Source organism: Lactuca serriola, chromosome 2, assembly GCF_051521515.1.
Source record: "Lactuca serriola cultivar US96UC23 chromosome 2, Lser_US96UC23_V15, whole genome shotgun sequence".
NCBI classification, from domain to species: Eukaryota; Viridiplantae; Streptophyta; class Magnoliopsida; order Asterales; family Asteraceae; genus Lactuca; species Lactuca serriola.
This window is the reverse complement of record NC_136409.1, coordinates 48193765-48210329: the sequence shown is the minus strand read 5'-3', so window position 1 is coordinate 48210329 and position 16565 is coordinate 48193765. Positions and strand designations below refer to the sequence as shown.

At 36.2% G+C, this 16565-nt stretch overlaps 1 protein-coding gene across 1 annotated transcript; it reads right to left on the bottom strand.

Annotated features, from left to right (window-relative positions):
* Positions 1-409: 409 nt before the first annotated feature.
* On the bottom strand, positions 410-7349 carry LOC145086219 (putative cyclic nucleotide-gated ion channel 20, chloroplastic). Its single transcript, XM_079023966.1, has 13 exons — positions 7020-7349; positions 6541-6762; positions 6252-6437; positions 5773-5871; positions 5544-5681; positions 5194-5442; positions 4813-5082; positions 4182-4327; positions 4005-4082; positions 3059-3188; positions 2342-2573; positions 2107-2269; positions 410-1191 (listed from the first exon to the last, which is right to left on the bottom strand). Exons 2-13 carry the CDS (start codon positions 6733-6735, stop codon positions 1080-1082), a joined length of 1998 nt encoding a protein of 665 aa, XP_078880092.1. The 5' UTR covers positions 6736-6762; positions 7020-7349; the 3' UTR covers positions 410-1079.
* Between the last annotated feature and the right edge of the window lie 9216 nt (positions 7350-16565).

Sequence of the window (16565 nt, the reverse complement as noted above, 5' to 3'; positions counted from 1 at the left end):
ATCTATGAAAAACCAATAAGCGCGTTTCAAGCTTTTTACTTACAATGGTCCAGGAATGAAGTAACCTTGTTGGATATATACTTAAACCCTTCTTCAATACACTTTGTCATAACCTTGTTCTTTAAGATTCCACATTCTAAAGAAGAAATAAGCTCATTGATGCAAGGCTCAAAACAAGTGAGAGGAGGCTAGGTTTTCTCAAGGAATGATCTTAGGTGATGGAGGCTGGTCATGAGAGGGTTTCCTATAAGCTAGAACCCTTAAATGGGGCTCAAAGCCGGAGAGTTAGGGTTTTGATCTGCCATGATTACGCCTTGCATAACCTAACATGCTTAGCCCATTAGAAACACGATCCACACTTAGCAAGTTATGCCCTGTATATGACAAAATCCCAAATTTTCTCTTCAACTTCAAACAGTAATAACTTCTTCATTTCAACTTTGTTTTCGGCATTTTTTTATATACACGGAAAGGTATTGAAGAGCCCCACAATTGTATCTAATTACTTTCGACTTAAAACATACCGAACTAAAATCCTTAATTCAAAAAAGAAGTCTAAAACATCACTTTTCTCATTTTACCTTTGACTCCAAAACACAAACCAAGGGCTTGGATCACATAACGAATATTATCAACATCCAATGGGGTGTAAACCATATTTCCTTGAAGCACAAAGCATTTACTTGATCCATTTATTGTCCAAAATCCCGAAATAAGAACTTTTCGAAGCAGGATGTTAGAACTTTCCCCCATTTAAACTAGATTTTATCCTCAAAAATCTGTTTTGGTTAGAATCTCTAAAACAATACCAATATATTCCATAAGCCCCTCTAACCATTTCGAAATCAAGGCATCTTATAATGAAAACTTAAGAGGCCACTTGGAAACCCACAGTTGCTAACAAACAACCCAATAACTTGGAAATACTCAACCACAACAACTATCTTTCTCTCCCTAACTGCAACAACTTGGTATACTTCAACTACTTTTTAACAATGAAAATGGAACAAATGCCCTAAGGTATATTTGTCATTCAAAGAAACATACAACTTCATAAGACATGAAAACTACCGATAAAGTTACAACAAATCAGTGGCGTGATCACGTGCACGGCTTAGCCGCTTCTTTCTATATCTCCATGCCACCTGAATGGTTGATGCCGCCACACCTTGCCAGTATGGAGATTTGTTCCTGAAGTTTCCAAAATGTAATAATATTTAAAACCAATTTCACATTCATTCAACTTTCATTTTTTTTCCATTCATATGAATTTCGCAATTGCGTTTTACAAATAATCTTTATTTAAGTGATGAATAGATAACTGTGCTTAAGATTTATTTTTGTCGTTTGTGAGAATATTATCACTTTTTTAAATGTAATATTATTATAAGCTATAAATTAACAATATTTTCTTACAAATTTTGAAAATAGAACTACATGACTCATTAAAATATTTAATATTATTTGCACTAAGTTTTTTCATCATTACCGATGCATTATTTGATTAAAAACCTAATTTATTTATCTCTTCAACATTTTCAGACAATAAAGAAAAATAAAGGAAATTAGATTTTTAGTCCATGAGTGTAACCGCTGATATTTGCAATTTTGGTTCCAATTTCCAAAAATTTCTCTTGTAATTTTAGTCCTTATTTGAGGTTCATGTGACAATTTTGGTTTGTGTTCCAAGTAAAAATGACAACTTTTGGTCCCCGATCAATTTTAATCCCATTAATAGAGTTTTTTTATTTGAAACATGAAAAAATATATAACTTTACAAAAACCACACATTATGACACAATTTTCAAGAGAAATCTTTTTGGGGAAGAAATAAAAAAAAAATACACAATAAAAGCATCTACAAAGCACGTACAAGCTAAAATCCAAAATTTATAAATAAAAAAATTGAAAACTATATATAATCATTATTTCTTATAAAATAGAATAACTGTTTGAGGTACGTGAGTGGAAGAACCGTTAAGCTTGGCTACTATTTAGTGAGATTATCCCAAAAGGTAAAAATTAATTACCCAATTTATTTTCATAGAAATAGTACAAAATTGTAATGATAAGTGGTTAAATAATATGTAAAAGATGAATTATTACCCAATAGCAAACTGAACACGAACATTCTTCAAAAATCCATCAAAAAGTGTGATTACTTGTTCAAGATCTTCAGCCCGAAGAACAAATGCCTCCACATCTTTTAAGCATTTCACTGTCCTTTTGCTAAGCAATCTGTTTCCTTGTTTTCTCTGTTTTCTTTTATCTTTTGAAGGAACATTTTAAATTAGAAAAGAAGTAAAAAAACAATACCTAACTAGTTTATATTTATTTATACCTTCAAGGCACCATTTGAGAAGTTCTTCACCACATACATCACCTTCCAACAATGAAACTTTATTATTCCCATTTTTTTCAATGCTTTCCATTTTTCCTCTTACAATAAAAGTCATCTTTGTTACAAACCCTCCTTCATATAAAATTGTGCCTCCTTTGATGTAAGTCTTTTGCCTTAGCCTTTCACATATTGCATCTAAGATTGGTTCATCTAGAAGTGCGAAAATTTTCACCTACAAATATCCGTAAAGTTTAGATGTATTATTTTAGAGAATAATGAGATTTTTCTACATAAAACCCATTGTAATTTATAGCATCTTACTTATGTTTTTTCCTATTAAAGTATTTATCTACCCTAATATAGCAATGATTTGGTTGGGTTTTACAAAGTACAATATCTTAATATCAAAAAGTTTAAAAGTACAATTGCCATAAAACGGATAGAGATGTTTTAAATTAAAATACTATAATTGATTATCTTGCTATTTCAAAGTGGAGATATAGTTTTAAGGGTTAAATGCAAGAAATAGCAAAATACTTTCATTCATTTGTTTTTATCTATCCAATTATAGCAATGTCATCGAAAAGCTTACAAAGCAATTTTCACTTGCTATAAATGGGTAGATTTTTTCAAAGAGCAATATCTTAATATGAAAAATACAAAAAAGTAAAATGCTATAATCAAGTAATCATGATCAAAAGGAAAGTGAGATCTTACTTTCTTGACAAACTTAAAAAGGTGGCGACGTATATCTCTTTGCAAGTCTTCAGGCAGATTCTCCATCAGTGTTTCTTCATCAACCCCTCGGGTAGCTGCCCAATGGTAACGCTCCGACTCTCGAACTTTTCTACACATAAAAAAATGGTCAAAGTCAACCTTTGACCAAATAGACAACAAAACTACACTTAGACTATGTTCGGCGTACTAGCTAAAAAGCTAGCTGATAGGTGAAAAGCTAGTTATTATATGAAAAGCTAGCTGCTAGCTGATTAAAATTGATGTTTGGTAAAACTAGCCGATAAGCTAGCTGAAATATATAAAAGAGTAAATTACATACATGATCCCTATGGTTTGGGGTAATTTGCATGTTTGGTCCCTAACTTATTTTTTTAATTCAGAAGGTCCCTAATGGTTGTTTTTGTTGCGTGCTTGGTCCTTGGCTTACCTAAAAAGACTATTTTGCCCTTGATTTTTTAATTTATTTAAATAAACACACCCCCAACCCCACTTCCACCTCACCTTACCTTACCTACCCTACCTTATTTAAATAACCATTAGGGACCTTGCGAGTTAAAAAAATAAGTTAGGGACCAAACGTGCAAATTACCCCAAACCATAGGGACCATTCGTGTAATTCACTCTATATAAAAGAACATAAACAAACATTTGAAAGAATATGTTTTTATACTCAATTAAGGGTATATTTGGAAAATTTTTAAAAAGCTCCTGAAAAGCTAGTTTAAGTAGTTTTTTAAAAAGTTAGCTTATGAGCTACTTTTTGGCTTGTCAAACATGACAACTTAAAAAAGCTTGAAACATAAGCTAACTTATCAGCTAGCTGTGGCGTGCCAAACACAGCCTTAGTAAAACTAGTTGATAAGCTAGTAAAATAGAGTGTGTAAAATGACATAAAAGGTCATGGAGAATAAGAATGTTTTGATACCTTCGTATCATTTCTGGGAGACGTCGGTGACTCATCCACTCCTCAACATCACGTCTTCTAAGTGACTTTTCAAGTCGTCTAATTAATAAGATGATATTAATTAAAAGAAGTGAAGTATTGATATAATGAAAGAATGAGGGGTTAAAAGTAGCATAAGTGTGATAATAAGAGGGGTACCTTCGTCCAAGACCTTGAAGAAAGTTTTGCATGTTTCCAATAAGAAGGGCAAAAAGTAGAAGGCCAAGTCCAATGATGCCCATCGTAAAAAGGACTTCCCCAACAAAGTAACTTGGAGTTTGATTCCCACCTAACGTGCTGATTTGCTTGTAACAATCATCAACAAATGAAAAAAAAAATTAATATTATTTAACTTCATGTATATATGCAAAAATAAAGACCCAATCATGGTATTTTGTCATTTTACTATTATGCAGACACCATTTCGGTAATTTTTACATTTTCTGCCATTACACAGGGACCATTTCTGTAACTCTACTATTACACAGGGGCCATTTCAGTAAATTTACTATTAAATAGGGACCATATCCGTAATTTTCATTCCCTGCTTATCACACAGGGACATTTTCTGTAATTTTACTATTTCACACGGACCATTTCTGTAATTCTGAACTTTTTTTAATAAGAAAAGAAAACATTGTTGTTGTGATGTGACCTTAGGAATAAGTAGAAAACAATTTAGGTAAATGTTAATGTATATATAATATGGTATAAAAAAACCAGAATCCCCTGATTTATATTGTCAATAACATTTCATATAGGAAACAAGTAAGGAGAAAGAATTTAATACCTGAAGCCCCCAAAAAGAGGAGTAGACATATCTTGTGATGAAACTACTTTCAGTAGTGAGATTGACAGCTGTCATGTAAATCCCATAGTTGAAACCATCTTCACTAAAACAAGCACTCGAATTTCTATCTTCTTTCCACTCATTCCATATTTCAAGATTACCTTCAAAACCCCTATAAACATAATCATTCCCACGCCCACAATCTATAAACCTCTTACAATCCATGATTCTAGAATCATGACAGCTGTCTCGAAGGCATCTGTTCACCCTCTTCAAAGGAATTATAAGAAAAAAAACAATTAGAAAAAAGTGTTACAAAGTTTTAGGAAACATTATATGGTCTGAGTTAAAGGAATTCATGATAATGATGATGTCACCCACCAGTAACCCTAACATATACCAGCATGAACCAATGACATGACCAGCCAAGACAAAAGTCAAAAGATTGATGACAAAATTTGCCCATGTTGACTCAAATATGAATCTACTTGAAGAATGTCCACCAAGAAGAGGCAGAAATCGGTATAATCTTGGAATGTATTGAATAAGAATAACTGTTTGGAGAAGAAACTTTGCATAACTAGCCCCTGGTGATGAAACCCCATTTGGTTGCACAAATAATACAATCATCTGTTGCAATAGATAATTTATTATCTTATATTATATGAGGAACAAATAATGCACAAAATGATGTTATGTTATGGTTAAAAATTAAAGAGAATCTTTCTTGCCTGAGGAACTGGGAGTACGATAAGTAAGTCAAGGAAGAAAAATCCAGAAAGATAATGTAATGCGATTTTTGTATGATGTTTAACCAAGTCTCCAGCTCCTACAACTCTTGATTCAGGTGAAATGAATGCTAACTTGAACTGAAAAAGATGTATTCTCAAGTCTAAACAACCATTTGTATATTGAAGGAATGTAAAAAAGAGGTGATTATATAAGCAGTGGTACGTTTACCTCCATAAGAATGCGCATCAAGTATATAAAGTCTGTTATGCTTCTGGAAACCACAAGGATTATTGCCATTGGCCAATTAATTACTACACACTTGTAGTCCTGCTTCCAAAAAAGATGATAATCAAAAGATATTATGCCAATTCACAAGCAAAGATACAAAAACAGTCACCTTGACATCATACTCTGGGACATGTTAATGTTCAGTGGGAAATAATACGAATCAATTGGCAAACTTTAGATGAGATGGAACTAGTTCTCATGCTAATCAGTGTTTAAATGAGTGTTTTGAGGTAGAAATAAGAAAAATGGCTTTGAGTTGTGTTATTTAAGTGAAGAAAGAGTACTTTTCTTAACTCAGACAAGTAAAAGAGTTGGCTTTTACCAAGAAGTTGACCTTTTTTGTCTGTCAAATATGTCCATGTAGTAGATATAAACAATTAATATTTCCAAAATAACTTCAAATCAAGATTGAGTTTTACCTTCTTCACTGACAACAAGTAAAAGAATAAGGGGTCTATGAAAATGGCGAATAAGCAAGAAATGAGAAAGAATTTGTTCAGCTGCTCAACATATTTGTCATGTGGATTCATGACACCAAATGCAAATTTTTTTAGTAAAGATAACGTTTCTTGTGTCCACCCATGTACAAGTAGAACACCATCATTCTGCAAAAGAACACAACAAAATGATTGTTATGATGAACAAAATAGTTTTTCAATTCAATGCAAATGAACACTAGCTATAAGAATATGAGGTCAAGAGTTTTACTTCATTATTAGAATCTCCAGATTGGTTGCTATGATTTCTAGTATACAAGGGACTTGTAGAGGAAACATGACTTATTTCACCAGAATTTACTTCATTGGAGCTCACTGGGATCGATATTGAAACACTTTTGCTCCTGTTTGAAAATTTTCCATTTCGACTGTAGTCTTCTACATCATCTTTTCCAACTGTGTCCATCAATCAAATCTCAAGTACAACAGCTTCCTGAAATAATATAGTATCAAGCAGAGAGGATAGAAGCGAGAGAAATTGAACAACAAAACTAATAACACTCTCTCAAAAGTAATGTTAGGCAACACATTCAGTCTACTCGACCACATTTCAGAAGCACTCAATCACCATGTTCTTACATTCTTCAAGTGAAATTGAACTTAGTTCACGATCAAAAGTGAAGCATATTCAGCAATTTAATTACAGAAAAAGAGAAAATCGTCAGAAGCCAGAGGAAATTAAGGGCATACCTGTTTAATGCCTCTGATTAACCTCTATCAAACGAAGAATGGGGGAAGTTACAAGTAGCTATAAAAATGTGTGTTTAAATAAGAGGATGATAAGAAACAGCCAAATGAAAGGAGGAGACCAAGATTTGAGAAGGAAATGCATTGATTGCACGTAGATTTAGGGCATCTGTATGAGGCTCGCAAGTTGTAATTGATCAGATCAAGTGGACGATGGAATTTTGGAAATGAGTAGGAGAATGCAATTGCGACGAAAGCATTCGAAGTTGACTATACGATCCACTAAGCATACTCTAATCAGCTAAAACCATCGTCCTGTAACCATATATACCCACCGTTTCCCTTTGAGAACGTGACCATGAAAGGTTAGTCAACGCTCAACACAATCTACTTCAAATTTTATTGATTTATAGTAAATTACACAAATGGTCCCTGTGTTAAAGGGTATTTGTCACACCCTGGCCGGGCGCCGTAATCGTCCATTTGCGTGACGTTTGATAGGTGCCAGAATACATCGAGCAATACACAGAAATATAAAACAAGCATTATTTTTATGAATAGTATATATTGCATTGTCTTATTGTAATACTAGCATAGCAAAAACAAACTACATTTTAAACATCAACAACCAAATAACACTGCAAATCAATCCTTTGTGTGAATCTCGGATGACTTTGCCACTTCTGACTCTCATTTCCCTGAGAATACATGTGATTTAAAATGTCAACAAAATGTTGGTAAGTTTATAGTTAAATATGATTTGAAAATACTTTTACACGTGTATATTTTTCATAAGTATTTTGTTATTTGTTAAGATGCTTTTTTTTGGAATTTTGTTAAATTTATTGTTTCTTTACTTTCCTTTAAAGTATATTCTTTACTATATGGGTACTATTACTACTTCAATGCTTTCCCCTCTAAGCAGTTCAATTAATTAAGGATAGCGGAGCAATGTTACAATAAGTTCCCATAATTGAGCTTTTGAATTGATATTTGCCCCGCACAATGCTATCAGACGTCCTAATAAATTAGAAAGTTGTCCATGCTATGAATCAACCACAAAGGTTGTAGCTAGCAACCGTATGTAGGGGTGTCAGCTCCGTATAAATCTATACATATATTTCCCATTCACTTAAGATTTAACGATTATAGGTCGGGATCAGCTAAAATTTAATTAGCTAATTGATGAATAGTTGTCTAATTAACATCTGTTTTGATTAGCCTTATATTATAATTTTGCATTGATTACCTTGTTTACATAATTATATTTAACTATATAATTATATTACTTTAGTTGATTTGAATGGGTATTTGGGCAGAGTACTACCTAGATATATGATTATTTGATATAGTTTGGTCATGGTAATGGCTAGGCATAATATTATTCTAAAGATTTGGCCAAAGTCACTACGAGGCATAATATTATCATAAATATTTATGCGGTATAACAATTAGGCATAATATTATCCATAACATTTAGGCAGAACTACCAGACATAATATTATCCTAATGATTCAAGTATATCAATGTTGTATAACAAATCATGATATAATATCTAATGATAATTTTAGAAATTAGTAATTTATTAACTAGCATGTATTACCCCTTGGAAAACTTTTGAAAATGTAAAAGTGGGGCCGTGAACTCACCCTAGCAATGTGCTTTTCAGAGGCTTGGGATTGTCGCGTCGGGACTCGAGATCACTTGGAAGGGCGAGAGGCTCAAGGATTGAGACACACACACACACACACACAGAGAAAGAAAGAGACAAATAGAGAGATAGAGAGGTGTGAGGAAATGATCTGAACCTGACCTACTATTTAGAGCAAGTCTTGGGGTGCATCGTACGATTTCTAAGGGTGCACGTCACGTGTGTATGCGGTGGCTCTACCCCGACACGAACATGTGTCTCTATTTCGTCAAGCCACATCACTCGTATCTTCGTAGATTAGGCTTCAGAGTGTGCGCCCTGCGTGGGGCGTTTAACGTGCACACGTATGAGCCCCATTTTCGGCGCTCTATTGTAACATCCAAAAAATACAGATAATTTTTTTTTAAATCATTCAAATCATTTGGTACTAATATCAAGTCATTCAAAAGTGTATCATAGAACCATATTATCATAGTACAAATTCCCAAAATTTTAGAATGCGAAAATCACAGGGTGATGCGGTGTGATCTGGTCGGGCCCTTCCCCTTCGAACTGGAAGTACCTGAAACATAAACTGAAAACCGTAAGCACAAAGCTTAGTGAGTTCCCCCAAAATGCCTCATACCATACACATAAATAGACAAGGATATTTGGGTGCTTGCAATCCCTTTCGGTCTATTTCAACCGGATACATTCAAGCATATCGGGGTGCTTGCAATCCTCTTCGATCTATTTCAGGCTGATGCCATCAAGCATATTTGGATGCTTGCAATCCCCTTCAATCTATTTCAACCTGATAAATGGTTTATTTCACCCCCTACTACCATATAACATCATAACAAATAATCACAGAGTCATCAAGCAAACACAGGCATAACTGACAGTTGTCACGAACTCAACCATCATACTACAACATAAACTAGTGGGTCGGTATCGGTGCCATCGACCCACAAATATAGTGAAGGAAGCTCACCTGATACTAAGAGACAACTAAATCTCGCACTCGAACTGTGGGAATTATACTCCGCCTAATGACACAATAATTAACCCTAATTGATAATTAAAGTCCATTAATCAACTCGAGAGTCCAAGTCCCGCAACTAAACCCCTTAAGGGTAAAAATACCATTTTTCCCCTCCTATGGTCCAAAACCCTAAATCTTGACCTAAAGTCCATAAGTCAATAAAATTCTGCTACCTTGCGCGTACGCTAGGCGTACTTTCTTCCTATGCGGTGCATACTCAGAAATTAGGTGGGATCAGGGTCTCACCTGGCTACGTTGGGCGTAGCCAGTAGTACGTGGGGCGTACCCCGTCTGACCCGCAAAACCATACTAAAATGGTCTCAATCATTAAGACATGCGTCCAAACACAAATCTGACTTTCCTAGGACGTCTTAATCCATAAAGTCTAAAACATTAAGCCTTTGCATGGCTGAAAAGGGCTTGAACCTTAAAACACTAACTTAATCCATACTCATCGCCACCAAACTCTTGAATGGATAGAAAAGGACCATCAATCAACCATTTTTATGAATCTACAAGACCTAACATGCATGAAAGTGTAACGCCCCTATTCTCAGGTATTCATATTATAACTTTAAAATTAAAGTTTCAAGGTCTACTCGACGAGTGGATGCCCTGACTCGTCGAGTAGGCGCAGGATTGGGCCACGTATTTAAGTAACCAACTCGTCGAGTCAGAAGAGTGAATCGACGAGTTGGAGCTAGAGGGTGAAACCCTAATCCCTAGGGTTTTGCACCCTATTTAAGGGATCCTTTTCCCCTTATCCTCCCTTTACAGCCCCTGTGAGTCCAGAAACCCTAAATCTCCATTTTATCTTCATACTTGTTTGTTTAAGTTTAAAGGGTAGATTTTGGTGAAGAGGGGATTGAAGATCAAGAAGCTTTGAGCAAGGAACAGTTAGGGATCTGAAGTATACCTTGGTTTATCATCATTTGAAGGTATCAAGTCATCACCTTGAGCTTCTCCTAGCTAGATCCCTTTTATATTGAGTTTTGGGACCATTTTGGGCATTTGGTGTTGCATTTCGAGTGAGGAACCAAGATATGAAGTTGCAACTTCAGATCTAGGCTCATCTTGGCTCTCATCATCATAAAGTATTAGTCTTTAGCATGTTGGTGAAGCTGTTTTTCCTAGAACCACGTCTTTAGCTTGATTTAATTCATTAGCACCTTGCATGCACGTAAAGTTCGCAACTTTACGTGATAAACATGCCCTAGGGGATTTGATCTGCAGTATGGAGCCTTAGCATGGCGTAAATAGCATCTGTATGGATGATGGACTGAAAGGACTCGACGAGTGGCATAAACGACTCGGCAAGTCCGATGAAGATTTTCATAGACTCGGTGATTCGTATGAATGACTCGGCGAGTACAATGAAGATTGCCTTGGGCTCGGCGTGTCAAGCGAGTGACTCGGCGAGTGGGCAAGTTATGCAAGGAACTCGACGATTAGTTGAGGGTACTCGACGAGTTGAGGTCAACATGGACCATTGACCTTGATAGTTGACTTTGACTTTGACCAGGGTTGACCAGTTGACTTCTGAGGGAATTTGGTAAATGGGATTTTGATAGCAAAGGACATTGGTGAATATAGGTGTTGGATTTGGAGCAACATTTGGAGGGGTTTGACACTACCTTTCAAGCTACTTATGAGGTGAGTTATCCTCACATATCAACAGGGTCTAAGGCACCAAGGCCGGCCCTTTATGGATTGTATTCAAATTATTACATGTTATGCTTATTGATTTACATCCTGGTAGTTAGGATAGTGATACACTATGATTTAGTGACCCGGTTGGGTCAGTGTCCTGATATATAGGATGATGCTATGCTAGTGACATGTTAGGAGGATATCCTGGTTATAAGATTGATTGATATACTGAAAGGTCTTATATTTATGGTTCCATATGTATAGGTCTTATTAGGTTATGATTATGTTTTGTTGATTAATTGCAGTGTTTACGGTTAGGCTTGTGTGTACGGTCGTAAACGAGTTTATGGCCATAAACCCGTTTACGACCAACTATTCCCTATATATAGGGCTTGTCAGAGTCTGTCAAAGGTTGTTGACGAATCAGGAAGAGTCTCTTAGTGTTTACGGTCCAGTGTGTGTATCCAAGGTGTATTTGATGTTTTTATAATATAAACGTGTGCATGCCTAGTTAATCTTTCTACTACTCCATTCTTATCCTGTTTGATTGCTATTTGTTTGATCACTGGTTTGGATCCTAAGATTTCAGGACCTTACAATTGGTATCAGATACATCCGATGTCAAAACAGATTTCAGTCGTGTTCACGGTTGAAGGATATTCGGTTTCTTCATTGTTCGAGGCTTAATTCTGTCTTTTCATAGCTCAGCAGATCAAAACTGCTAGAAAAACTTGTGTTTTCATCACTTCTGGAAGTTTGCGGTTGAAATTGTTGAAGAGAGTATGACCGTAAAGTCCTTTCTCGGCCGTAATCTATTAATCTTCAGAGACCGTAAACTGCACATCTTCAAAAGTCGTAAACCTCGGATATTCAAGGACCAGAAACTCGTGTACGGCCGTAAACAAGCTTCCGGCTGTAAACACCTCAAGCTGTAAACTGATTACGGCCGTAAACCTTGGCTGTAAACAATATCTTTGATTTAACCTTTGTGTTTACCTCCTGGTTCTTTCAATTGAAAAAAAAATAGAAAATTAAAAAAATGGACTCTCAAAATTCTCATCATGAACTCGATTCAGTTATGGGCACTACCACTCGCATACCCCGTTTGTTATTGGTTGAGGAGTTTCCAGAATGGAAGTATCGTATGGAGAAATACATCTAGATGAAAGATTTCAAAATTTGGAGATGTATTTTGAAGGGTCCTATCAGAATCACCACAACACTTCCAGAATTTGATAAGATTGAACAGCAAGAAAGAGCACTTGCTACCCTTACTGTGGCTCTTTCTCCTGAAATTGCCCAAGGTTTTCGGGAATATAAATCTGCAAAAGCTCTATGGGAAGCTTTGATTGAAGTGTACGAAGGAAATGAGGACATGAAACAAAGCCGTCAAGACTCGCTGAGATAGAATTTCAATATGTTTAATCATGTTCTTGGAGAAACCTTGGAAGCTCAACTTCAACGCTTTATCACACTCACCACTGAGATGAGTTCAGTTGGTGTCTCAGTGCCAAGATTAGAAGTCAACAAGAAGTTGCTTAACTCTCTCCCAAAGACATGGGATATGAATGTTGCTATCATCAAGAAAACAAAAGATCTTAATCGACTTAGTTTGGCTGAAATCATGGCCATCATTAAAGCTTGTGATCTGGATGACAAACAATGAGAGATCAATCACATTAACTTATATTCTTCTGCTAATTTAGGAATTCGATCAAACAATGCCTTCTCATCTTTCACTAATACTCAAGTCCAACATTTGCTGCTCCTCAAACATCATTTGCTGCTCCTGAATCATCATTTGCTGCTCCTGAATCATCATTTGCTACTCCCTAAGCTTATCCACAAGTTGCTTCTTCTTCAAAAACACATGCTCTAGTCCCTGCTCCTATCCTTTCTTCCAAAGAGAATGAAGAAAATTTGGCTCTTGCAACCGGTCTTGTCAATTGTTATAATGCTTTTGTGGCGGGTGAACTACCTCCTCAATTGTCATTTTCTGAATTGGATCAAATTCATCCTGAGGATGTGGTGGAAATGGATATAACTTGGCAAATCGATATGGCAGTGTTTCGTGCAAAACAGTTCTCCAAGAAGATTGGGAAAAATAATTGGGGAATGAATGTAGAGAAGAAGGTGGGATTCAACAAAGGCAAACTCCGGTGCTTTAACTACCATGAACCTGGTCATTTTGCCAGAGATTGCCCAAAGCCTGACAAAGGAGAAAATAACGAAAGAACAATGGTGCCAGTTGGTAACAACATGGGAGCTATAACCAGCAAGCAGACTGCAAATCTTGTTGTGGTAGCACAATCATTTGATTGGGATGACCAAATTCAAGTCGTGAACATCTCAGGACCGGAAAATGCACATCTTGCTCAAATCAACGACATTGCAAAAGGAGAAGCTGAGATAGATCCAGAGGAGGAGATGATGAATCTACAGTTTGCATTCATGGTTCAATCTACACCAGAGCCTAAAAAAATCTAAGGTCAATGAAATCACTTGCTCTCCATCTTGTATTAAAACTATCAATTTTCTAAGAGAATGGGTAGATTTAATGCGTAGAGAGATTGAGGAACTTATGTATGAGGGATACCAACTGAGAAAAGGCAAAAAACATTAAAAGATCAATTGGAGGCCAAATCAAATGACTATAAGAAATTACAAGCAGACTATAGTGACAAGTGTGTTCATTATCGATATCTTAAAAAGGATTTTGATGCTCTAACTGCGAAGCTTGACACATTGAAGACTCATTTTGCAAATGTTGGGTTTAATTTCAAAAAATTCAATGTGTCAAGTGAAAGAGTTGCAACAATAATTAAACACCATATGAAATGGAAGGACTAGAAACAAGTAGGAATAGGTTATGAGAGTGTTCCTCCCCCATTCAATCATAATTATACTGCTTCTCCATTAACTCAAGCTGAGATTGATCGTGAACCATTTATGGTTTATGGTAAATCAACTGCTAAACAGGCAACCGAATGTAGTGCTAGGAATTTAGATTCTAACGTTTCTACTTCCGATGCAGATCCTTCAGTAAGCCAGGAAAAGCAGGATAATGGTAGAATTGAGTCTGATAATAAGTTTGTGTCAAAATTTGGTGTCCATATTTCAAAAGATGATGATTCTGTTTTTGATGTTAAGACTGATGTTTTAATTTGTGAAGATGTGGTGTCTAACATTAATACTTCTGATAATTATGGTGTTGTTTTTGTAAAATCTACTAAACCTGAATCTGTCACTAGCGCATCCATATCTTCTACACCTGTCACACAATCTGAATCATGCACTTGCACGTGTGGGCATAGTAGAAATATCAATAAGAGCATGAAAACTGTTAACGGCAGTACCATGTCTTATGATAATAAGAAAATCTATTTCAACTATAGTATTGCCGGTCATATTGCTCGAAATTGTTCCAAACGTGCGTTTGTGCATTTTTCAACACCAAGGAAAGAAAATGAATCTCGGGGAAGGTCTTTAACGAGAAAGTCCTCGAGATCTCATCTTCGTGATGATGATCGGAAAACTCATAATAATAAGAAAAGAGCTGATCCTAAACCCAACAAACAGGTTTTCTCTAAACCAGCCACAGGTAAATTGCCGAAATCGACTGTGGTTGAGCCAAGGTTAATTTTGTCAAAGGATGCGTCTGGATCTTCGACTAATCTTAGCCTAAAATCTAAAAGCTTAAAGAAGAAGAAAAATATTTCTACTTCACGTGTGAATACTTTAATACCTAACTACCAATGGGTGCCCAAATCAACAATTGTCCGATCATCGTCATCCTCTAAAAAAAGTATCTGATATTAATGATAAATTTGTCAAAGTCAAGGGTAGACCCAGGACTGTAAGGACCTGGGTTCCTACAACTAAATAATCTCGCTCATTGTGCAGGAACAGTTGCGGAGGAATGTCGCCAGACCTTGGTATGTCGACATGTTGTTCCAGGCACATGACAGGAGACATCTCCCAACTGCACAACATTCAGAATTTTAACGTGGGATTTGTTTCCTTTGCGGGAGGAAATGGTGGAAAAATAACTCAGAAATGAACAGTTTCAAATGGAGTGCTAAGTTTCAAGAATTTCAACTACTCGCCCGAGTTAAAGCATAGTTTGTTGAGCATTTCACAGATATGTGACAAGGGATACTCAACACATTTCACTGATAAAGAATGTCTAGTTCTGAAGCCAGGCTTTGTCATCCCAGATGAATGGATTCTAGTTAAATCAAAACAGGACGACAATGCATATATTATTGACATAAACAACAATCATCCCAAACAAATCACATGCCTCTTCTCAAAAGTTTCCCAGCACAATGCTATATTGTGGTATCGAAGACTCGGACATGCTAATGCAAAGAAATTGAATCGACTTGCTAAAAATGAAATAGTGTGCCAGCTTCCTGTCAAAGATTTAATCACCTTTGAAAAGTGTGTGGCATGCGCCCAAGGAAAACATCACAGAAAGCCACACCTATCTAAACAGGTCAATTTAATCAGCCAGGTGCTCCAATTGTTACACATGGACTTATTTGGTTCGGTCAACGTTCTCAGTATCAACAAAAATTCATATTGTCTGGTTGTGATCGATGACTTCTCGTGGTGCACGTGAGTTTTCTTTTTTTTTTTTCCAACAAGGCTAGGGTTGCTGACTTGATTAAGAAGTTTATTGTGATGATAAAGAACCAGACAAACCAACAGGTGAAGGCGCTGAAAACTAACAACGGGGCAGAGTTCAAGAATACTATTCTCGATCACTTTTGTGCAGCAAAGGGGATAGTACGTCAATACAGTGCCGCTCGCACTCCGCAACAAAATGGTGTTGCTGAGCGGCGAAACCGAACTCTTCAAGATGCTGCGAGGACGATGTTATGTGACTCCAAACTTCCAGTTTTCTTTTGGGTCGAGGCGATCAACACATCATGTTATGTTCAAAATCGTGTTCTAATCAACAAAGCTTAGATGAAAACTCCCTTTGAAATTATCTACGATCACAAACCATCTATTAGTGACTTTCGTATTTTTGGTTGTCCCTGCACTCTCCTTCATCTGGAATCCAACCCCAAATTCAATGCCAAAGCCGATAATTGTTACTTTGTGGGGTATGCTGCTCGGATAGTGTACAGGGTCTACAATAAGGAAACAAAGCAGATCGTAGAATCCTTCGACATGCGCTGGTTGGAGGAAAACGAGACGGAAGCTAGAGTTGGTC